This window comes from Lynx rufus, unplaced genomic scaffold (genome assembly GCF_022079265.1).
Source record: "Lynx rufus isolate CCGP_SWC_20201006 ecotype Redwood Valley unplaced genomic scaffold, mLynRuf1.p SCAF_34, whole genome shotgun sequence".
NCBI classification, from domain to species: Eukaryota; Metazoa; Chordata; class Mammalia; order Carnivora; family Felidae; genus Lynx; species Lynx rufus.
The window spans coordinates 2,837,481-2,861,135 of record NW_025814850.1 but is presented as its reverse complement, the minus strand read 5'-3'; the positions used below and the strand labels follow the sequence as shown (position 1 = coordinate 2,861,135).

Genomic DNA, 23,655 nt, shown 5'->3' with positions numbered 1-23,655 from the left:
TCTCTCTCTCAACAATAAATAATAAAAAATTTTTTTCATTTATTAAGGATTTGGGAGAGCTGGCCGACTCCCTATATGCCCAGAGGGCCAGAGACCAACCCCACTGGGGCAAGTCTCCAAGAGACTCCTGCTGGCATTAGATCACACTGCGGCTGGGCCCAGGACCCAGAAGCTGGGACCCCTGAAAGTTGGTAGCTCTCCCTTGCTCAGTCCTGCTCTCCCCAGAGCAGACTGCCAGATCCTTCCTGCTCTCCGTGGAATTACTCTTGATGGTGCATCTCACCAGCAGAGCACACACAGATCACAGGCCTGACCCTCAGTTTCGAGGAACTCTGAGAAAATGAGTTGGGTTTCTTTTTATTTTAATTTTTTTTAATGTTTGTTTATTTTTGAGAGACAGAGTACAAGTGGGGGAGGGGCAGAGAGAGAGGGAGACAACAGAATCTGAAGCAGGCTCCAGACACTGAGCTGTCAGCACAGAGCCCAGTGCCGGGCTCGAACTCATGAACTGTGAGATCATGACATGAGCCGAATTTGGATGGTTAACCAACTGAGCCACCCAGGCGCCCCTGTTTTTAATTTTTAAAAGAAACTAAGATTTTAAAATCTGGTTTGTAATAGGTTTGGGGTGTTTTTTGTTTGTTTTTTAATTAGAGGGAGATTAAAACTTGGCTCTGACCCATTTGGACTTTGTTGTTGCATTTGTAAAACATTTAGAATTTAGCACTACTTACTTGAAAATTTTTAATTTCCTGTTTATTATAGTTTCGTTTAGATTAAAAATTAACAAGGGACAAGTTATAGGGTTTTTTCGTTGTTGATTTGGAACCCTTGGGAGCTTTTTTTACATGAGTCTATTCCAAAGATATATATGAAAGTGGTATTTTTGGATTAACTTTTTGTGGCCAACATTATAGTAAATAGCTTGCAATGGAAAAAATGAATCAGATAAACTGAAAAGTAAAGCATTTCCCTGTAGTGTCACTACACTATAAAATATGTTGAAAGTTAACAGATGATTTTAGTTTGCTTCTTCTAGTTCTCTGTTGTTTAGCATATATAACTGTATAGTAAATATCTCTTGAATACAACTGTAGTTTTTAAATTTTTTTTTTTCAACGTTTATTTATTTTTGGGACAGCGAGAGACAGAGCATGAACGGGGGAGGGGCAGAGAGAGAGGGAGACACAGAATCGGAAACAGGCTCCAGGCTCTGAGCCATCAGCCCAGAGCCTGACGCGGGGCTCGAACTCACGGACCGCGATATCGTGACCTGGCTGAAGTCGGACGCTTAACCGACTGCGCCACCCAGGCGCCCCCAACTGTAGTTTTTAAAATGTGTTTGTAAATATCCTACAAACTACTACATTGCAAGCTTCTTGATGATAGATAAGTACCAATTGCATGAATGAATTTTAGTCTAAAACTTTTTTATCCTTTTGTGGTATTAACATAAAATTTACCATTTTAACCGTTTTCTAAAGTGTATAACTTTGGGGCACCTGGGTGGCTCAGTTGGTTAAGCATCTGACTTCAGCTCAGGTCATGATCTCTGGTTCATGAGTTTGAGCCCCACATCAGGCTCACTGCTGTCTGCACAGAACCTGCTTCAGATCCTGTCTCCCCCTCTGTCTGCCCCTCCCCCATTCATGCTCTCCCCCTCTCTCTCAAAAATAAATGAACATTAAAAATATATTTAAAAAAAGAATTAAAAATAAAAAAATTAAAAAATATAATGTGTATAGCTTTGGGGCATTAAGTAAATTTATATCGTTGTATGACCATCTCCCGAACTTTTGAATCTTCCCGGCAGAAACTGTACCCATTAAACACTAGTTCCCTGTTCCTCTCAGCCCCTGGCAATCACCATTTTATTTTCTGTTTCTATGAATTTGACTATTGTAGGTACCTCATGTAAGTAGAATCATGTAACATTTGTCTTTTGTGACTGACTTCTTTCACTTAACATAATGTTGTCAAGGTTCATCCATGTGTCAGAATTTCCTTCCTTTTGAGGCTGAAAAATATTCCATTGTATATTACAAAATGTCATGTTTTGTTTATTCATCTGTCAGTGGACAGTTGGGTTGCTTCTACCTTTTTTGGCTCTTGTGAATAATTCTACAGTGAACACGAGTATACAAAATCTCTTGGCATCTCTGCTTTTGTTTCTTTCACTATATACCCAGGAGAATCGCTAGATCATAAGGTAATTGTATATTTAATATTTTGAGGAAACTGTAACCGAACTGTTTTCTATAGCAACTGCACCATTTTAGATTCCCAGCAGCAGTGCTCAACAAGGATCCAGTTTCTCCATGGCTTTGTTGACATTTGTTCTTCTCTTTTCTTTTCTTTTTTGGTAATAGCCATCTTGATGGGTGTGATGTGCTATCTCATGGTTTTTGTTTGAATTTCCCTAGTGATTGTGATAGTCTAAAACTTCTTATAATTTAAACTCTTATTAACCCAGACTTTGTTTCTTAAAAAATATATTGAAATCATTGGTGAGGAAATGAGGGAACCAGATTCTCATACTCTGATAGTGGAAATATAAATAAATAGGTACCAGCTTTTTGGAAGGGTAATTTGGTAATACAAATCAAAAGCTTTAGAATTTTTGGAGAGCTAGAGGGCAAAGAAATTGACCTTTTTTTGTAAACATGCAAAAATATCTTTCGCAATGTACAACTGTTCACCAGCAATTCTTTTAGAAATGGGTGTGTGTACCGAGTTGAGTATTACAACAGACCACTATAAACAACCTACATGTTCAACCATAGAAGCTTGGTTAGATTCTGATTCGGTAGGTCTGGGAGTGGGAGTTGGGAAAATAGAATGTGAGAATGAGCGTTTTCAACACGCGCTCTGGGTAATTCTGATGAAGGTGGTCTGTGGACCACATGTGAGGTTCCTTTATTCATCACTACTTACATGCTTTAATTTGAGGTTCCATGGTATGCTAAGACTCTCTTGCAAACTGGTCTTTGACTTCCCTGTTCAGCCTTCTCTATGGCTACTTCCCAAACATCCTTCATCATATTCTAGTCTAAGAGGCTTCTTCTTTTTTTTTTTTTTAACTTTTATTTATTTTTGAGAGACAGCATGAATGAGGGAGGAGCAGAGAGAGAGGGAGACACAGAATCCAAAGCAAGCTTCAGACTCTGAGCTGTCAGCACAGAGCCTGATGTGAGGCTTGAACCCATTAACTATGAGATCATAACCTGAGCCAAAGTTGGATGCTCAACCAACTGAGCCACCCAGGCGCTCCTGACATTATTTTTTTCAAGGTTCATCCATGTTGTGTAACATTTTTAAGGGGAATTTGTTGGGGGGGGGTGGTTGCCATGGAATGTCTGCTTGTGTCCCTTGCCCCTCTCCTTTTGGATTGTTGGGTGTTTTGGGGGGTAGGTTTTTGTTGTTTTTGTTTTTGTTCTTGGAACTCTTTATATAGTAGAGAGATTAGGTCTCTACCTAGGAAAGAGTTACCAAGGGGGTACCTGGCTGGCATGCCTAGTAACTGAGTTAGCCAGGCACCCCAGGGGGGACATTTCATTAAGGAAGTGACTTTTGAGCAGACTTGAATGAGAAAGTCCTGCCAGTATTGATGAAAACAGCGTTCCAAGCAGTGAAAATAGCAAGTGCACGTGCAGAAGTCTTGGGACAAAAGCATGGCATATTTGTCTTTTCTTTTCTTTTTCTTTTTTTTGATGTTTACTTATTTTGAGAGAAGGAGAAAGAGAATCCCAAGCAGGCTCCACCCTGTCAGAGCAGAACCAGTTGCCAGCTCGAACCCATGAGTCCTAAGATCGTGATGACCTGAGCCAAAATCAAGAGTCAGACGTTTAACCGACTGAGCCACCTTTTTAAAAATTGTTTATATATTTTGTTTATTTATTTCTGCACTGTCGGTGCAGAGCCCGACTTGGGACTTGATCTTACAAACTGTGGGATCATGAACTGAGCCAAGATCAATAGTCTGATGCTTAACTGACTGACCCACTTAGGTGCCCCCACTTTTTTTTCTTTTTCTTTTTTTAAGAATATATATTTACTTATTTTTAGAGAGGGGGGACAGGCAGAGAGAGAGAAAGCATGGCATATTTGGTACAGTCTGAGGAACAGTGAGGATACAGGTATTTCTGAGTCAGAATGAGCAAGAGGGAGGATGGAAGGAGATGAGACCAGGAAGTGAACTATGGTCATATGGGCATGTTGTAGACTGTGGTAAAGATTTTTGATTTTATTCCAATAGAGTTTTGAGCAGGAGAGGGACATGATCTGCCTTACTTTTTAAGAGCTTTATTGGGGTTATTTTTTGGAGAATAGATTTGAGAGGGATAAGAGCATAAACTAGGAAACCAGTTAGAAGATTTTGCTTTTACAGTAGTCCTGGTTAGAAATGAAGGTGGCTTGGGGTGCCTGGGTGGCTCAGTTGGTTGAACGTCCGACTTCGGCTCAGGTCATGATCTCACAGTCTGTGAGTTCGAGCCCCGCATCGGGCTCTGTGCTGATAGCTCAGAGCCTGAAGCCTGCTTTGGATTCTGTGTCATCCTCTCTCTCTGCTCCTCCCCTGCTCACGCTCTCTCTCTGTCTCAAAAATAAATAAAAACATTAAAAAAAAATATGAAGGTGGCTTGAATCAGAGTGGTAGTAGTGGAGGTGGTAAGGAGTGGTTGGAAGGATTTGCCAATGGTTTGGCTAGGAGTGAGGCTGACTTGAAGGTTTTTGACCAGAGGAACCACATGAATAGTGGAGCCATTTACTTAGATTTGGAAAACTGAAAATGGAGTAGGTCTTCGGAGGATGGGAGGATTGTGGTATGAGAAATGTGGGGCCTATTAGACATCCAGGAGATGTAGAGTAGCAGTTGAATTTCAGGCCTAAAGTTCAAGGGAAATGTTGAAGCAAATGGGACATCATTTACAAGTTGAATTCTGGCTGGAGGAACCTGCAAAGAACACTGAAAAAGATAGGGTAACAAGATAGGATAAAAATCAGGACATGTATTTAGAAGTTTAGAAAAGAAGTGACACTGAAATAGGAACTGAAAAATAAGAGCCAGAAGAGTATGGTATCAGGGAAGCCAAGTGGGGAAAAAAATAGTATTTTGGAGAGGAAGGAGTAATCATGTATATCAAATACAGCTTAGGAGTGCCTGGGTGGCTCAGTCGGTTAAGCATCTGACTCTTGATTTCGGCTCAGGTCATGATCTCATGGTTCTTGAGTTTGAGCCTTGAATCCGGCTCTCGCTGTCAGCACAGAGCCCGCTTTGGATCCTCTGTCTCCCTCTCTCTGTGTCCCTCCCCCGCTTGCTCACATTCTCTCTCTCTAAAATATTTTTAGAAATTTAATTTTTTTTAATCTTTATTTATTTTTGAGAGAGAGAGAGCGTGAGCAGGGGAGGAATAGAGAAGGAGACACAGAATCCGAAGCAGGCTCCAGGCTCCGAGCTGTCAGCACAGAGCCCGACGCAGGGCTCGAACCCACGAGCTGTGAGATCATGACCTGAGCTGAAGTCGGATGCTTAACCGACTGAGCCACACAGGCGCCCCTATTCTTAGAAATTTAACAGAAACAAACGTTTTAAAAATATATATAGCTTAAAAGGTTGAATAAGAATTGACCATTGAATTTGGCACTGTAGAAGTTATCATTGGCAAGTAGTTTTGGTAGATTGGTGGTATCTAGGCTTATTGATGATATGTGTACTGTTCCATCACATAGATGTTACCATAGTTTATTCACCACTCATCATCAGTTATTAGCCATTTAGGTAGTTTTCAATTCTTAAGGTATTTTACATATGCAGATTCAGATGGGCATGCTGTATTTGAGAGCATTGTGAAGTAATTTATAAATCAATGCCTTATTGGATATTGGAGTTAAGAAAATACTGCATAGCAAAAATAAAAGACTTTGGAGTTAAACTAACCTGTTTGAACCAACCTGTGCCAGTAGCTGACTTTGTCTACATTACTCAATTTTCATGAACCTGATTCTTATATAAAAGATAAGATTTTATGAGGATTAAAATAAATGAGCACTTTGTATGCTTCCTAGCACATGTGTGTTCAGTAATCCTAAATTGTGTCTTGTTCTTTTTTTTTAAGTTTATTTATTTATTTTAATGTTTATTTTTGAGAGAGAGAAAGCGTGGTTGTATTTTATGCAAGCGAGGGAGGGGCAGAGAGAGAGAGAGGGAGACACGATCTGAAGCAGGCTCAGTGCGCTGAGAGCAGAGAGCCATATTCTGGGCTCTAACTCACAAACCGTGAGTTCATGACCTGAGCTGAAGTCGAACGTTTAACCGACTGAGCCACGTGAGTACCCCAAGTTTGTTTATTTTTGAGAGAGCATGAGTGGGTGAGGGGCAGAGAGAGAATCCCATGCAGGGTCTGAGCTGTCAGTGCAGCACCTGACACGGGGCTTGATCTCACAAACCATGAGATCATGACCTGAGCTGAAATCAAGAGTCAGGCGCTTAACCCACTGAACCACCGAGGCACCTCTTGTTGTTCGTCTTATAGGGAAAATAAAACTTTCTGAATAAAACTTTCTGAAAAAAAGTGTTAGTAATTGGTCTTGGAAATGTAAGGAGGTGTATTTTGAGGGTGGAGAACAGTTCTTTTGGGTCATTCCTATGGAGATTTTTCGATGATAAGAGAGAGAATAGGGGAAGATAGTCAATTTGAGTGATTATCCAATTTAATTCTATTGTGATCAGAGCACGTACTTTGTATGATTTGAATAATTTTAAATGTATTGCAGCTTTGATAATGGCCTAGAATATGGTCTATCTCAGTACGAGTTCTCTGTGTCCTTGAAAAAATTGTGAGTTCTTTTGCTGTTGGGTGGAGCGTACTCTAAATGTCAGTGGTTTTGTGGTTTAGTGGTTGATAGTAAGTAGTATTTGTTTTTTATATGCTTACTGTTTATTCTGTGAGTTTATTGAGTGAGCGATGTTGAAATCTCCAACTATTAATTGTGGATTTGTCGATTGTTCTTAATTCTTTTTTTTTTTTTAATTTTTTTTTTCAACGTTTATTTATTTTTGGGACAGAGAGAGAGACAGAGCATGAACGGGGGAGGGCCAGAGAGAGAGGGAGACACAGAATGGGAAACAGGCTCCAGGCTCTGAGCCATCAGCCCAGAGCCCGACGCGGGGCTCGAACTCACGGACCGCGAGATCGTGACCTGGCTGAAGTCGGACGCTTAACCGACTGCGCCACCCAGGCGCCCCGATTGTTCTTAATTCTATCAGTTTTTGCTTCCTCTCTTGAGGCTGTTAATATGTGTATAAACGTGAATTTTTATGTTGTATTGATGAATTGACCCCTTTATCATTGTAAAAGGACCTTTATTTAAGGCTATTCATTGCTCTGAAATAAACTTTTTCTGGTAATACATAGTTACTTCTCCTTCTTAATTAAATTTTTAAATAAAGTTTATTTATTTATATAAAGAATAGGTGGGGGAGGGGTAGAGAGAGAGAATCCCAAGCAGGCTCCACACTGCTAGCACAGAGCCCAATGTGGGGCTCAATCTCCTGAACCGTGAGATCATGACCTGAGCCACCCAGGGGCCCCTCCTCTTTTTTTTTAAAAAACATGTTCATTTATTTTGAGAGAGAAAGTGAGCAAGCAGGGGAAGGGCAGAGAGACAGGGAGAGAGAATCCTAAGAAGGCTTTGCCTGTCAGCACAGAGCGCGACGTGGGGCTCAATCCCACAAATCTTGAGATCATGACCTGAGCTGAAATTAAAAGACACTCATTTACTCCTTCCTTTTCTTTCTTTCTTTCCTCCTTTCTTTTTCTCCTTCCTTCCTTCCTTCCTTCCTTCCTTCCTTCCTTCCTTCCTTCCTTCCCTCCTTCCTATTTATTTATTTATTTATTTATTTATTTTTAATTTTTTTTTTCAACGTTTATTTATTTTTGGGACAGAGAGAGACAGAGCATGAACGGGGGAGGGGCAGAGAGAGAGGGAGACACAGAATCGGAAACAGGCTCCAGGCTCTGAGCCATCAGCCCAGAGCCCGACGCGGGGCTCAAACTCCCGGACCGCGATATCGTGACCTGGCTGAAGTCGGACGCTTAACTGACTGCGCCACCCAGGCGCCCCCCTTCCTATTTATTTTTGAGAGAGACAAAGAATGTGAGTGGGTTAGGAGCAGAGAGAAAGGGAGACACAGAATCTGAAGCAGGCTCCCGGCTCTGAGCTGTCAGCACAGAGCCCGACACGGGGCTTGAACTCACGAGCTGTGAGATCATGACCTGAGCTGAAGTCAAATGCCCAACGGACTGAGCCACCCAGGTGCCCCTCCTCCTTTCTTTTGATTACTGTTAACATGTTACATCTTTCTCCATAGTTTTGCATTTAATCTCTTTGTGGCTTTATACCTAAAGTGGATTTCTGTGTAGGCAGCATATAGTTAGATCTTGTTTATTTAGTCTGACAATTTCTGCCATTTATTTATTTATTTATTTATTTATTTATTTATTTTAATGTTTATTCATTTTTGAGAGAGAAAGAGAAACAGAGCATGAGCGCGGGAAGGCCAGAGAGAGAGGGAGACACAGAATTTGAAGGAGGCTCCAGGCTCTGAGCTGTCAGCACAGAGCCCAATGCAAGGCTCGAACTCATGAACTGCGAGATCATGACCTGAACCAAAGTCAGGCACTTAACCAACTGAGCCATCCAGGTGCCCCAATTTCTGCCTTTTAATTGAATATTTAGCCTGTTTACATTTAATGTGATTGTTGATGTCATAGGGTTTAAATCCACTATCCTCCTATTTATTCTGTCTCACTTATTTTTATGATTGCATAGTATGTCTTTCATTGGTTTATTAGCTGTAACATTGTTTTGTTATTTTAATGGTTGATTTTGGGTTTACTACAGCCATCTTTTAAGTTATTACAGTCTACTTTCAATATTAAATCACTTCTTGTATTATATGATAACCTTACAACAGTATATTTCCATTTCCTTTCTCTCTGCTTTTTGTGATACTGTTTTTACTTCTATTGTTTTACTACTTTTACTTCTATGTAAAAGAAGTGTGATAATAAATATAAATTCCAGGGGCTCCTGGCTGGTGCAGTTGGTGGAGTATGGGACTTTTGATCTCGGGGTTGTTAGTTCAAGCCCCACATTGGGTGTGGAGATGACTTAAAAATAATTTTTTTTAAGAAAAAAAGATCACTCCTACAATAATTAGTTGTTGCCATTTTTACTTTAAACAGCCAGTTATCTTAAAAAAAATTTTTTTTTTTTTAATACAGCACATGTAAGCAAGGGAGGGGGCAGAGAGAGAGAGAGAGAGGGAATAAGAATCTCAAGCGGGCTCCAGACTCTATCCCACAACCCTGAGATCATGACCTGAGCCGAAATCAAGAGCCGGATGCTCTTGTTGGGAGAAAGCAAATGGTTTTCTGAAAGGTGTTGAACAGAGATTAAAAACAAAAACTTTGAAGTGAAAATTCCTAATTTCTAGTCCAGTGTTTTACCTGACACCTCACTCCATACAACAGCCCATTTTCTGCTTAAACTGTCCTGTGAACCAAGCAAGGTTCATTGCCTCATGAGGCTGCTTATTCTTTTTATGGACAGGCTGATGCAGTGGGAATTTATTTTCTAGGAGAAAAAAGTGGAGAGATTGTAATAAGTATAAAGCAGGTCCCATAGGAATGCATTTATTCATCTGTTTGTCAAACATTTATTTAACACTTAAAATGTGCCAGTTGTTGCTAGAAGCTAGGGAAGCAGAGGTGAAAGACACAACATCTAGGGGCTCCCGGTCTGATGCAGTAACAAACCCAAAAGTTGCAGCAGCGTTGGGAGTAATGGTGCTTGCCTTGAGGTCTGGCACAGCTCTTAGCTCCGCGTACATCCACCATTTGACTGTCTCCCATTGTACAGGACACTGGCACATCAGACCCGGTCTACTGAGTGGAGTTTATACCAACTTCTCTTGTCCCTATTCTCAATGCCCGAGTAAGTAATTAAACTTATAAACTTATTAAATAAGTAATTAAACCATTTCTGTTGGAGATACCACTTTTCTAGTTTTATTCTTCCTTCCCAACTGCCAAGAAACCTGAGCTCTTTTTGTTTGACTTTGAGTTCATTCTGCACATAAGATCTTAAACTCTGAAATTTCCCCTTTTGATCTTTGTGAATTTTTTTATTAAAAAAATTTTTTAATGTTTATTTTTGAGAGAAAGAGCACGAGCAGGGGAAAGGGCACAGAGAGAGAGAGAGAGAGAGAGAGAGAGAGAGAGAGAATCTGAAGCAGGCTCCAGGCTCTGAGCTGTCAGCAGAGAGCCCAACACAGAGCTCGAACTCAAAAACCGTGAGATCATGATCTGAGCCAAAGTCGGACATGACACTTAACTGACTGAGCCACCCAGGCACCCTGATCTTTGTGAATTTATTCTGATCCCATGGATTGAGCCACCCCGGTGCCCCAACCACTTTAATAACTGTATGATCTTAGGCAATTTTGTAACCTTTCTAGATCTCATTTCTTCATCTTTAGAAGGGATCTAATCATGTGATCTACCTCCTGGGATAATCCAAATAATATGCTTTATATTTAATCTTCAAAAATCCTATGAGTTCTGTTCTACAGAAAAATGTGTACTTTGGATCCTGTTAGGGTATAACTGTAGAAAACTTCAAATACAAAGAATTTGGGAGGGAATTATGTAATTTATTACCATGTTTATGCCAACTAATTTTTAAAATTCTGTTTTCTAGTACAAGACAAGGTAGATTTGTAACCTTAGTTATTTGGAAAACGGACTAAAAATAACACATTGGTTTGTGTCCAATAAATGTTATATAAGCAAACATTTTTTTTCAGTGTGTGTTATTTTGTTTGTGTGAATCCTTTTGAATTATGGGCTACCATGAATTGTAGTATTCTTTACTTAAAAAATCATCCTAGAAGGAATAGTTTTTCGACCTTTGAATTTATTCAAGAAATTGACTGATGTGACTATATAGAAACAAGATTTGAGGGACACCTAGGTGGCTCAGTCAGTTAAGCTTCAGACTCTTGATTTTGGCTCAGGTCACGATCTCAACAATTTGTGAGATAGAGCCCCACATCAGGCTCCGTGCTAACAGCTGAGAGCCTGCTTGGAATTTTCTCCCCACCTCCCTCTCTGCCTCTTCCCTGCTCGCATTCTCCTTCTCTCTCAAAATAAATAAACGTTTAAAAAAAATAAAAATTAAAGGAAGACAATAAAGTGAAGTGTTATGTTAAATGCCAAATGATTAATGTCTATACTATATTAAAATATATTCTGCATGGGGTGCCTGGGTGGCTCAGTTAAGCATTCGACTTCATCTCAGGTCATGATCTCACGGCTCCTGAGTTCAAGCCCTGCGTTGGGCTGTGTGCTGACAGCTTGGAGCCTGGAAGCCTGCTTTGGATTCTGTGTCTCCCTCTCTCTTTCTCTGTCAAAAATAAACATTAAAAAAATTTTTTTAATAAAAAAAGAATATATTCTACAAATACATGGGCAAAAGGCTAGAAATAGTCCATGAAGTGGGGAAGGATATGGGGGAAGTATGTCTTGGTATATTAAAAACATAAATTGGGGGCGCCTGGGTGGCTCAGTTGGTTAAGCATCCGACTTCAGCTCAGGTCACGATCTCATGGTCCGTGAGTTCGAGCCCTGCGTCGGGCTCTGGGCTGATGGCTCAAAGCCTGGAGCCTGCTTCTGATTCTGTGTCTCCCTCTCTCTCTGACCCTCCCCGGTTCATGCTCTGTCTCTCTCTGTCTCAAAAATAAATAAACATTAAAAAAAATTTTTTTTAAATAAAAAAAAATGAAAACATAAATTGAGGGGCACTTGGCTGGTAGACTGTGCGACTCTTGATCTTGGGGTTGTAAGTTTGAGCCTCATGTTGGGAAAGAGATTACTTAAAAAAATCTTTAAGAAAAACGCACAGTGGCGCCTGGCAGGTTCAGTCGCTTAAGTGTCTGACTTTGGCTCAGGTCAGGTCATGATCTCATGGTTCGTGGGTTTGAGCCCTGCCTGGGGTTCTCTGTCTCCCTCTCTCTCTGCCCCTCTCCTGTTCATGATCTCTCTGTCTCTCAAAAATAGATATTTAAAAAAAAATTTTTTTTTCAAGTTGGATGACAGTGCAAAGCAAGAGCCATGCAGATTTACATTTCCTGTGACCTAATAATACTGCTTCCTAGAATTTGTCTATAGGTAAATTCAACCAAAGCATAAAGAATATATTTTTTCAGGAGGATAATAAGTACATATGTACATGTAAATCAATTGGGCTTTCTTAGAAAAAACATTTAACAGCTTGCCATCCCCCTCCTGTTGTGCTCCCATGTGCTCCACTCGTGCTCCACTCATCCTGTGCTCCCATGGCACTTGCTTTAAAAGATGAAGTATGGAAATGATTTTTATGTTTCCATGAGAGCCATTCACAGAGTAATTGCACACACTCACTCCCCATTCTGTATTCATGTCTGTTTGCTGAAAAAGGGAAGTCAGAGAAGATTATGTCCTGAATTTTAGGTTTCTGATAGCAGAGCAAAAAATGGTTCAGAAGAAAGGGAACTGTAGTGGAACATTTCTAAAGAAAGAAAATTTCCCATTACCCATTTTATGAGATGCTGGAGTTAAGTTACTAAACACATCACATATACCGAAGGTATGGGTACAGGGTGCTGTGGCATTTGTGATTGCCCTTGGGAAGCCAGGTTCTTAGGGTTCAACATTTTCTAAGTCTAGACTGTATCTTAACCAGTATACAGTGCCTACTTCTATATGTGTATAAATTGCTGCTTTATAAGCTCTGAAGGACATAGGACTAATTCCTCCTCCCCCCAGAAAAGGTAGATTATTATATGAGATGCTGAACCGTTGAGAACTGTTTCATCACATTAATTGCTAAAAAGATACTTGTCTTTGGTATGGAGAGAGGTGTAGGGGAGGAGTACAGTTACACTGTGATTTTGACTAATTGGAGTAAATCGAACTTCAGGCTTTAGGGAAAATGCTTTAGATGTGGTGTTTGGAAAAATCCGAGTCTGAACTTGGGGGTGTGAATCATTACAGCAGTTGTGTTAGAAACTTGACTATGTCACCATTTAAAGATTGCATATTACTCTTGTGGTTTTATAACTTGTATTCAGTGAGAGAAGTGGTAAAATGCTTGTGTGGTCAGATTCTGCATGTAATCTTGATACTTCCATGTTCTGTAGGTGCCTGTACTATCTGTCTTTTTTTTTTTTTTTTAAGTTTATTTATTTTAATAGTGCAGAGAAGGGGCGGAATGAGAGGGAGAGAGAGAATCCCAAGCAGGCTCTGTACTGTTAGCACAGAGACCTACTTGGGACTCAGACCCACAAACCATGAGATCATGACCTGAGCTGAAACCAAGAGTCAGACACTCAACCGACTGAGCCACCCAGGCACCCCTTTTCTTAGTTTTTCATTGACGTTTTGGAAAACTTTCCAGGTTTTTTCCCAATATCTTACCTCCATCACCACCAGTTTTTCTTATTAAATTACTACGAACACATAACACTTAGAGATTGTTTTAAATTTATTAAATTAAATGATAGCAAATGAACAAAGTTGGCACCTTATGGATGACTCCTGGCCATGACTATTCAAAGTTGGCAGAACTTGATAATAAGTAATAATTTGGGGGCTCCTGAGTGGTTCATTTGGTTAATAAGCGTCTGAGTTCGGCTCAGGGCATGATCTCATGGTTCGGGAATTGCAGCCACACATCAGGCATTACACTGGCAGTGCAGAGCCTGCTTGGGATTCTCTTTCTGCCTCTCTCTGCTCCTTCCCCACTTGTGCTTTCTTTCTCTCTCCCAAATAAACTTTAACACACACACACACTAATTTGTCCTGGTTTTATTTTGAGAGACAGAGTATGTATGAGAGGGGGAGGCACAGAGAGAGGGAGAGACAGAATCCTAAGCAGGCTGCACACTTTCAACACAGAGAGCCCCAGTGGGGCTTCAACTCACGAACTGTGAGATCATGACCTGAGCCGAAGTCACACACTTAACCGACTGAGCCACTCAGGTGCTCCCCGCAAGATTTTATTTTTAAGTAATCTCTACACCCAGTGTAGGGCTTGAACCCAAAACCCCGAGATCAAGAGTCACATGCTCCACTGAGTCAGCCAGGCACCCCGGTGTTACTATTTTTTTAAAATCACAGTACAGATGCAGGTGTTTTCTTTCCGTGAGCAGTTTCTTTGTGTGAAGCTGTAAATCACCTCCAGTGTATTCAAGTGTCCCAGTGACTGAGAGCCAGCTGTTGGGTGTTTTAACTAAACAGCTTGCTCATTGTTGGCCATTCAAATCCCAGTGAGAGGTATTAGCTGCTCCAGGGAATAGAGCGGGAATAGAGCATCCAGGGTGAAGATTTTCGCAAGGCCTTTAGTGACCCAGCTTAAATTTGTTGAGATTTTTCTGCTTTGGCTTTTTCCTATAGGTGCCAGAGTTGATCTGCTTCAGATTTTCATGAATGACTCATCTTCCTGTCGTGTTTTCTTTCCTTTCTTTAAAAAAATTTTTTTTTAGTGTTTATTATTGAGAGAGAGAAAGAGCATGAGCATGGGAGGGGCAGAGAGAGGGGGAGACACAGAATCTGAAGCAGGCTCCAGGCTCTGTGCACAGAGCCTGATGTGGGGCTCGAACTCACAAACCACGAGATCATGACCTGAGCCGAAGTCGGACGCTTAACCAACTGAGCCACCCAGGCACTCCATCCTGTCGTATTTTCTTAGACTACAATAACTTAATCTTTGGGTCACTTTAAACATAGTTTCTCCTATCACATGTATTGGGAGGAATATATGGAGGTATTCAAACTCAAGCATGTTTCTTCCTCATGCTGATTAATTCCTCTGCTCCATAGAAAACTTGTTTCTTCCTGAAAATGGTATTTTAATGATTATTTTCTGTAGGAGGAAGCTTGTGACCTTCACTTGTCTTTTTTCCTTCCAGAGGGAATCTGGAAAAGTTATAAGCAAAACATCATTTCTCTAAGAAAATTCTGGATAACAGAAGTTCTGAGTAACAGGTAAAGTATATTTAAACTTCTTGGATGCTGATGATCACCTATAATCTACAAAAGTAAACTGGGAGTGGGAAGAAGAGAAGGAGAGAGAAGTGTGCTTTGTGTCAGGGGTTGCATTAGGAATTGTATATACATCATCTAATTTAGATGATTGTTACCCAGATGCTGGGCGTATAGATCTAAGAATCTCAGAATAAAACTGCCCTTCAAAATGCTGTTTTGAATGGATTTGCCTATGGATTGGATTTAATGTCCTCATACCACAGTTTGCAAACGTAAATCTACCATAAACCAAATACAGCGGTACACAGAATCCTGGAATCTGCTATCCTGTGCAGTCTAGCCAGTTCCTAGTCTTCCTAGTTCCTTTCTGTCTTTTGTTTTAGTTCTTGATCATTGCCAATTATTTGCAGCTGTATCATCTCCTTGATTTTTTTTAATACTTTGTCACCAGGTCCAAAATTTAAATTTCCTAATAAGGTACCTCTTCACAATGGGGTCCAACCCAAGTGTCCCCATTATGTTCTCGGTGAGAGTCTTACCATGACTGGAAAGAATAGCTACACCTCTCACTATTTTCTTATTTATATCTCACAGAGAAGTTTATGAAATAATAGTATGCATAAAGAATCTAGTATGCTGGGTCTGAGAAACACATCTCAGATGTTAGCTACAATTTTACCTTTGGAACTAGGGAAGACATGAAAGCTAACCAGACTTCTAGGATTCTGTAGGTCCAAAGATGTGCTCATAGACTGAGGTGAATTGTCCTTCCTGGGGGTAGTAGAGAGTGAGATGCTCTTTATTCTAATTAGCACTCTGGCATGAGCCTTGAAGTTAGATTTCAAGTATTCAAAAAAGTAGTTCCTAGAGATACCATCAAAAAATTAAGTTGTTCAGATTTTTGTATTTGTTGATTTTCCTTTGACATTTTTCATTTTTCCATTTTTATCAGGGCAAACCAATTCCATCACCATGAGTTGGAGCTTCCTGACTCGCCTGCTAGAGGAGATCCACAACCATTCCACATTCGTGGGGAAGATCTGGCTCACTGTACTGATTGTCTTCCGGATTGTCCTTACAGCTGTAGGAGGAGAATCCATCTATTATGATGAGCAAAGCAAATTTGTGTGCAACACGGAGCAGCCAGGCTGTGAGAATGTCTGCTATGACGCCTTTGCACCCCTCTCCCATGTGCGCTTCTGGGTATTCCAGATCATTTTGGTGGCAACCCCCTCGGTGATGTACCTGGGCTACGCCATTCATAAGATTGCCAAGATGGAGCATGGCGAAGCAGACAAGAAAACAGCTCGGAGCAAACCCTATGCAATGCGTTGGAAACAGCACCGGGCTCTGGAAGAAACAGAAGAGGACCATGAGGAGGATCCCATGATGTATCCGGAAATGGAATTGGAAAGTGAAAAAGAAAATAAAGAGCAGAACCAACCTAAACCCAAGCACGATGGCCGCCGGCGGATTCGGGAGGACGGGCTTATGAAAATCTACGTGCTGCAGTTGCTGGCAAGGACCGTGTTTGAGGTGGGTTTTCTGATAGGGCAGTATTTTCTGTATGGCTTCCAAGTCCACCCATTTTATGTGTGCAGCAGACTTCCTTGCCCTCATAAGATAGACTGCTTTATTTCGAGACCCACTGAAAAGACCATCTTCCTTCTGATAATGTATGGTGTTACAGGCCTTTGCCTATTGCTTAACATTTGGGAGATGCTTCATTTAGGGTTTGGGACAATTCGAGACTCACTAAACAGTAAAAGGAGGGAACTGGAAGATCCGGGTGCTTATAATTATCCCTTCACTTGGAATACACCATCTGCTCCCCCTGGCTATAACATTGCCGTCAAACCAGATCAAATCCAGTACACCGAACTGTCCAACGCTAAGATTGCCTACAAGCAAAACAAGGCCAACATCGCCCAGGAACAACAGTACGGCAGCCATGAGGAGAACCTCCCAGCTGACCTGGAGACTCTGCAGCGGGAGATCAAAATGGCTCAGGAGCGCTTGGATCTAGCAATCCAGGCCTACAGTCACCAAAACAACCCTCATGGTCCCCGGGAAAAAAAAGCCAAAGTGGGGTCCAAAGCTGGGTCCAACAAGAGCAGTGCTAGTAGCAAATCAGGGGATGGAAAGACCTCCGTCTGGATTTAATCTTGGCTGGGATTAAAACTTGTGCTCTTCCATAGTCCGTGGTAAGCAGCGGCTCACTGAATAATGGCCTCCGTTGAGTAAACATTTGGCTCTGGTTATCTTCAGGGATGCTGTTGGCTCATGATCCACGCTCAGGGGACTCTGAAAGCGGGGCTGGGACAAGGGGGAGAAAAGGGGAAACACCATGTTCGTGGGCACATATTTCAGCAATAATACTGTTACAGAACTTTACATTTGTGTCTTCCAGATCTGGAAAAAAAACATATATTTAAATCATTCTTGTTGAAAAGTTTTTGTATGTACAGTATTATGGTACATTTTTTTAGTATGAGTACTTTTTTTTGTATTTGTATATTGGACCGCTGTAGTTACACTTTTATATTAAAGGAAAAAAAATCCTTAAGGTAATGCCTATTAGGCCAGTGTTATTACTTTGTTCAGCAAATTCCACCCTGGGTTTAAAGTTTTAATAGATGCTACACCTAATAAAAGTGCCTCTCGTGTTGCAGGGAAGATTTCGGATATGTCAGGAGCCGGAGGAGGAAGCATCAATTTTCAATCTTGGAAAGAAAGTCCACAGTAGAAGGAGGCTGAGATCTTTTCTCCTTTACTTAAGAAATCTTTGAATCTCATTCACCTACCCAAACCTATATCCAATCTTTGAAAACCTGTTTGTATTTTCAAAGGATATAAATGATTAACTGCAGGATTCGTTTAATTATCAAGCATTGCCAGCATATGCCTCGATGGTGTGCACATAATTTAAGTTCTCCCAAAAGGCTGATACACAAAAGTGGTAGCAGCGTGGAGACCCTGACCAGAGGTGTTACTAAGATTCCTCTATTGCAAAGCCATGCCTGGAAAATGAGCCCTACTACAATGTTTAGTTGTGGACCTATTTGATTTGCCTTAAATCTCTATCCAGAAACCTGCCTTTCTGGTTTCTTAAGAAACCAGTGGTGGATATTTTCTTTGGATGTTAACATTAGAAATAAAAAAAATTCTCTTCTCGGCTAAAAATACTCAGAGTCATTTGTATTGCCTGTGGCAGAAGGCCTAAATCCAAATTCCTTATTTTTTTTGTAATTTGCTGCATAACTTTTATAATTTCTGTACTTCTGCCAATGTAGATTTCTTTCTGTATAGAAGACCAGTCAGAATGGGGATTCTATCTGTAAATAGACCTAAAGAGAATTTCAGAATTTATTCCCTCAAGGCATATCTATTTGTTAATGACAAGCATTGATGTTCACATAACACTTACAATTTGCAGTATTTTATTGATATTTTCAGTCCTGTATTCTGTGGGAGAGCTTCGCTCTCCCAGCCCATTCACATCGTTTGTCTTACAGTTTATGAGCTTGTAAGCAAGAGCTTGGTGAGGATGTAAAGGAAGGGGCCTTTGTTTCCCATGGAGCTTTTGGGTTTGAGTGTCTCACTGTTTTCTAATAGAAAGCAAGCCACCTCTGACTTTGAAATTGCAAAAGTATTATTTTTTAGGTCTTAATTTTAAAATGTCCATTCTTTATTATTTAGGAGAATCCTGGAACAGCACCCTTTGGGCATTTCTTTTTCATTTCTTTCTTTGTTCTACTCAGAAAATTTCAGCTTATCTTCTAGCCATACATTAACTTTTTTTGCCCTTTTTTTTTCTTAATCTATAAATTTTAGCCTAGAGAAGCTCCTTATGATCTCTAAACACCTTAATCAGAAAGTAAACTCAGGAGAGACTGAAGGGGAATTTCAGAAAACAATAGACCTGACATGTCCTGGATCATTAGCAGACTCGTGCAGTTTCCTTCATACCAAGTGTTTTATAAAGAAATTCAAGTGCTTATTAGAAAACAGGCAAGCTTTTAAACACCTAAGCTTATTTAAGATGAAGATCTATCAGTCCCCTCTGGTGTCACTAGAGATTCAAGGAAATTTCTTAACCAAAGGACAGAAGATACATACACACTCAATGCACATCTACACAGAGCCTGAAGGAGACAGTGGCTTCACCAGAGGAAAGGCTGGGGGCTCGAGAGTGACAGAGAGGAAAGGAGTCAAGCAGAAATGCCAGGCAAAGACGTGTGATGCCAGAAGCGTCTACTTAGTTCCTACAAACAGTGCCCTCGGTGTTTCCTCTTGGCTTGTTCCGATGAAAATGTTATTTTGTGTCTGGATAATTCTTCCAATATCTTAAAGTATATAGAAAAATATTCTAAGTCACTTCACATGTGCAAATCTACTCTCTCACCAAAGTTTTAGCTATGACATAGAGTTCCCAACTCTCACTGCTTTCTTGGTACATTTCTTCAGCCTTTGAACCATGGGAGTTTGCCAAAGCCATTTCCCCATAATGGCATGTCATGGACCTCCATTAGGAAAATGGCCCTATCAGCATCTAGCTTAACCCATGAATTGGGTCTACATCGAATCTATAAAAATATCATTCTGGTTATTCTGGAACTTACAGGTATTAGTATAAAAAGCCTGTCCGCAGGTTTTTTTTTCCCCTATCAAAATTGTATTCCTTGGAATTGCCATAAAGTCATATCTGTCCTATGACATTTGCTTCTCTAAATAGTTGAGTGCTTAGTCCTTCCATCTACTAGAGCCAGGATATGGTCAATATGTTTATATTTCTTAATATACTATTGGATCTATTCCGATGTGTTTTTTGCTCATTTGTGTTAAAATGTGTTACCAGGAGAGATTTATAAAACAGGCTTTTTTCTTAATTCAAATTTGAAGGAAGAATTAGATAACATTTTCTCCTAAAGAAGTCTTAATGTTCACTTTGTGGCTTCATCTTTGCCTTATGACTTAGTTTTTCCTGTTTCTATATTTGCTCATTGAAAGCCACAAATATGTTATCTCATTTGAAGTCCGTTTTTCTGGGGATTTTCCTTGACTAATCTGCAAAAAACTACTTTTGATAAAAATGAACTTTGTGATCTAAAATGGTTTTCACAGCCCTGACAACTCCCACATATCTGTCTTTTACAAGGACACCTATGTCTTTAAAGAGAAAAAAAAGTCCTCATTCGGTACCGTAACTCTGTCATTTCTTAATGGTGTAAAATTAAGCAGTTCACCTGACTTTCCCAAGTTTCAGGAGCTACTTCTTGGAAGTGTTATGAAGTAGTTAGAGCCTATGGTAAAAGGTATTCAAAGACCAACTATTTATTGGTCATGTGTCTGAACTTGGGTCTTCAAGAAAAAAATAGTTGACAAAACTACACAATGGCAGTAGGAAACCATCCTCCAGTGCACTTGATCACAGGAGTCGGTGATGGCTTAAAACACTTGGCTTTAAGCAGTTTATACCAAGAATGGACTTAAATGTCATTCCCGTTAGTCATACTGATGCTTTACCCTTTCAGCTTATAAATGTCCATGCTTTATTCCTTCTGTCTCATTTAGGAGACTGTATACCTCTAACATCTACAGTTTATGATAAATTTTTGGCCAGCTAGCTTGCAGTAAAGGCAAGTATGTTATACTTGAACCTACTTTAAGAAATGCCTTTTTATAAAGGAAGGGTCTTTCTTGACTGAAAGGGACCTGAAAGTCAAAGATACACAGTTGTGGGTCATTTTGATTGGAAGATTCCAGGTATTAGGTTAATTGTATCTGTATAAAATCATGTAATCTCATGAAGAGCCTTACCACCTGAAAATAAGAAAGCCCCAGCGCCTCTACAGTGTAGAGTTTGGAAATAAAAGTTACATTCTGGCCACACATCATGGAGAGATTAAAAGATTTTATTTGTTGCCCCTAATGCAGTTGTGTTGTTTTTAATAATAACGTTAAGTGAGTTTGGTTCATGCACATTCCACCTTAATAGGCATACTTTTTAGAAAGAGGCAATCCAGGGGTGCCTGGGTGCCTCAGTCAGTTGAGTCTCCGACTTCGGCTCAAGTCATGATCTCACAGTCTCTGAGTTCGAGCCCCAGGTCGGGCTCTGTGCTGACAGCTCAGAGTCTGGAGCCTGCTTCTAATTTTGCATCTCCCTCTCTGCCCCTCCCCTGCTCATACTCTGTCTCTCTCTCTCTCAATAATAAAAAAATTTTTTAAAGAGACAATCCATAGTATTCTAAAATCCAGGAGTCCAAGCAAAAGAAAGTCTTACTCCCATGCAAAGTCCCTACAGAAATAAAAGGAGTGTTTTACATTTCAAGGTTGGCTTGTTGAACCAGCAAAGACATTGGCTATTTGCTTCCAAGATTGGAAATTTTTCTTTATTGTACTTTCCAGTTGTGTTTTCTTTAATAAAGCTCTTACAGAAGTCTCTACCTCAGGCACTGAGTATTAGATACAGTTAGCATATTGATACTGAAAAACTTAGCTAGGACTTCTAGCTTTTTAAGATAATTGAAATATAATTTTCAACTGTTAACCAGCAATCTAATGTCATGTGTGGTTTGGATGTTGTATGAACAGCTAAGGAATTACCATTCTAGTGCCAAAGATCACTCATTGCTAATTTTGTTCTGTACAGTTAATGTGAAACTTTTATGGTGGGGACAGACTTCTGTGCTCGGGGCCTTGTCTCTAGGAAGATTTGTCAGTTCCAAATGTTTTGTGAGTTCCAAATACAGTTTAGAAGATTCATTTGTGGTCTGTGCATCTTTTCCCAAACTTGAGAACTCGGCTGCCAGTAAATGTCATATTGAGGATTTTACCCCATTCTTTGTGTAAAATAGTACCTGATGGCTTAATGGTTTGTACAGAAAACCTGATATGAAAATCTCTCCTAGTACATTCACCTGTAAACTGATCTCAGTGGGAATGCATGAGCAGAAAAACTTCCAAGCAGGTGACTTGGGCTCAAAACATGCCCTTGTTCATAGCTGAGTTACACAACTCTTGATTACTGTGGCTACGCGGATTGGCATATTACTGGCATCCTAAATCTGGGAAGGGGATGTGGCCTTGTGTAGGAGGAGTGGGGGGGTCTGGAGGCTAAGCACAGAAACTGGGAACGCAGCCTGTCTCGCTCCCTGTAGTTCTCAGGGCCTTTTCTCCAAAAGGGGGGCCTTCTGAGAGGGATGTTCCCTGCAGACCCACACTGGTCTTGGTATGGCTAACGTGCCTTTTGGGCAGGAAGTGTGGGAGGGGGTTAGGAGAGGGTAGCATTTATTGCAAAAGTGTCTGTGTTCACCCCACCCTGGGCCCGGACACAGAAGGCTGGCTGGTAGGTCACGCAAAGAGCGCACCCTCAGCAGCAGAGTGTAAACTGGTCAGCCAGCCATATTTGGTAATAAACTTGTGAGCCGTTCCAAGCTGTTGGAGCAGTGAAGGCACCCTGTTAGTTTTGAAAATGGATTCTTTGGCAGATTGGCCATCAGAACAGAGACTAATACCTGGAAAAGGTGTCCTCCCTCCTCAAAGTTAAAAATCTTTGCTGTGTGGAGTTTAAAACTATTTCTAGGGGCGCCTGGGTGGCGCAGTCGGTTAAGCGTCCGACTTCAGCCAGGTCACGATCTCGCGGTCCGTGAGTTCGAGCCCCGCGTCAGGCTCTGGGCTGATTGCTCAGAGCCTGGAGCCTGTTTCCGATTCTGTGTCTCCCTCTCTCTCTGCCCCTCCCCAATTCATGCTCTGTCTCTCTCTGTCCCAAAAAATAAATAAAAAAACGTTGGAAAAAAAAAAAATAAAACTATTTCTAAGACTTCTGTGAATCTTAAAGTACAAAATTTTTAGGGTTTCTCGCCTTTAGTTACCCCAGATTGGAAACCTATCCCCCACGGGCGTGAAGACTGTTAGAGGTTGAGGCAGAGTGGAGAACGGATCCGGGCCTGCACCCTTGTCTCCTTTCCCAGAGGAGTGGGCGGCAGCTGCTGGTGGGGAAGGCAGCGTTGCGGATCTTTGCTGGGTGGACCTTGCTGTACCTGCCGTGTTTTTTCCAGATGTGACCATTGAGCTGCCTGTGTAAGAAGAGAAGGGATGCCTGTTAAAATGTGGGTTCCTTGGACCCTTCTCAGGTCTGCACATTCAGAACTAAGTTCCCTAGGTGATTCTTAAGAAATCTTTTATTAAGGTATAATTTACATGTAAAATTCACCCTTTTTGTTTAGTAGTTACCAATGCATACAGTTGAGTAGCCTCCCCCAGAAGACACAGAACACTTGCTTCACCCAACAATTTTCCACATGTAGTATCACATATTAAGTTTTTTTTTTTTAATTTTTTTTTCAATGTTTATTTATTTTTGGGACAGAGAGAGACAGAGCATGAACGGGGGAGGGGCAGAGAGAGAGGGAGACACAGAATCGGAAACAGGCTCCAGGCTCTGAGCCATCAGCCCAGAGCCCGACGCGGGGCTCGAACTCCCGGACCGCGAGATCGTGACCTGGCTGAAGTCGGACGCTTAACCGACCGCGCCACCCAGGCGCCCCACATATTAAGTTTTGAGAAC

The 23,655-nt window shown here is 40.9% G+C and overlaps 1 protein-coding gene across 2 annotated transcripts in view; it reads left to right on the top strand.

Annotated features, from left to right (window-relative positions):
* The window catches only part of GJC1 (gap junction protein gamma 1), a 37,886-nt gene extending 16,868 nt beyond the window's left edge, over positions 1-21,018 (top strand). For both annotated transcript variants that reach the window (XM_047093528.1, XM_047093529.1), the window contains exons 2-3: positions 15,011-15,086; positions 16,039-21,018. In XM_047093528.1, coding sequence (XP_046949484.1) covers positions 16,059-17,249 — 1,191 coding nt within the window. In that variant the 5' untranslated portion in view covers positions 15,011-15,086; positions 16,039-16,058 and the 3' untranslated portion in view covers positions 17,250-21,018. The remainder of the gene's footprint in view (positions 1-15,010; positions 15,087-16,038) is intronic.
* Positions 21,019-23,655: the final 2,637 nt, after the last annotated feature.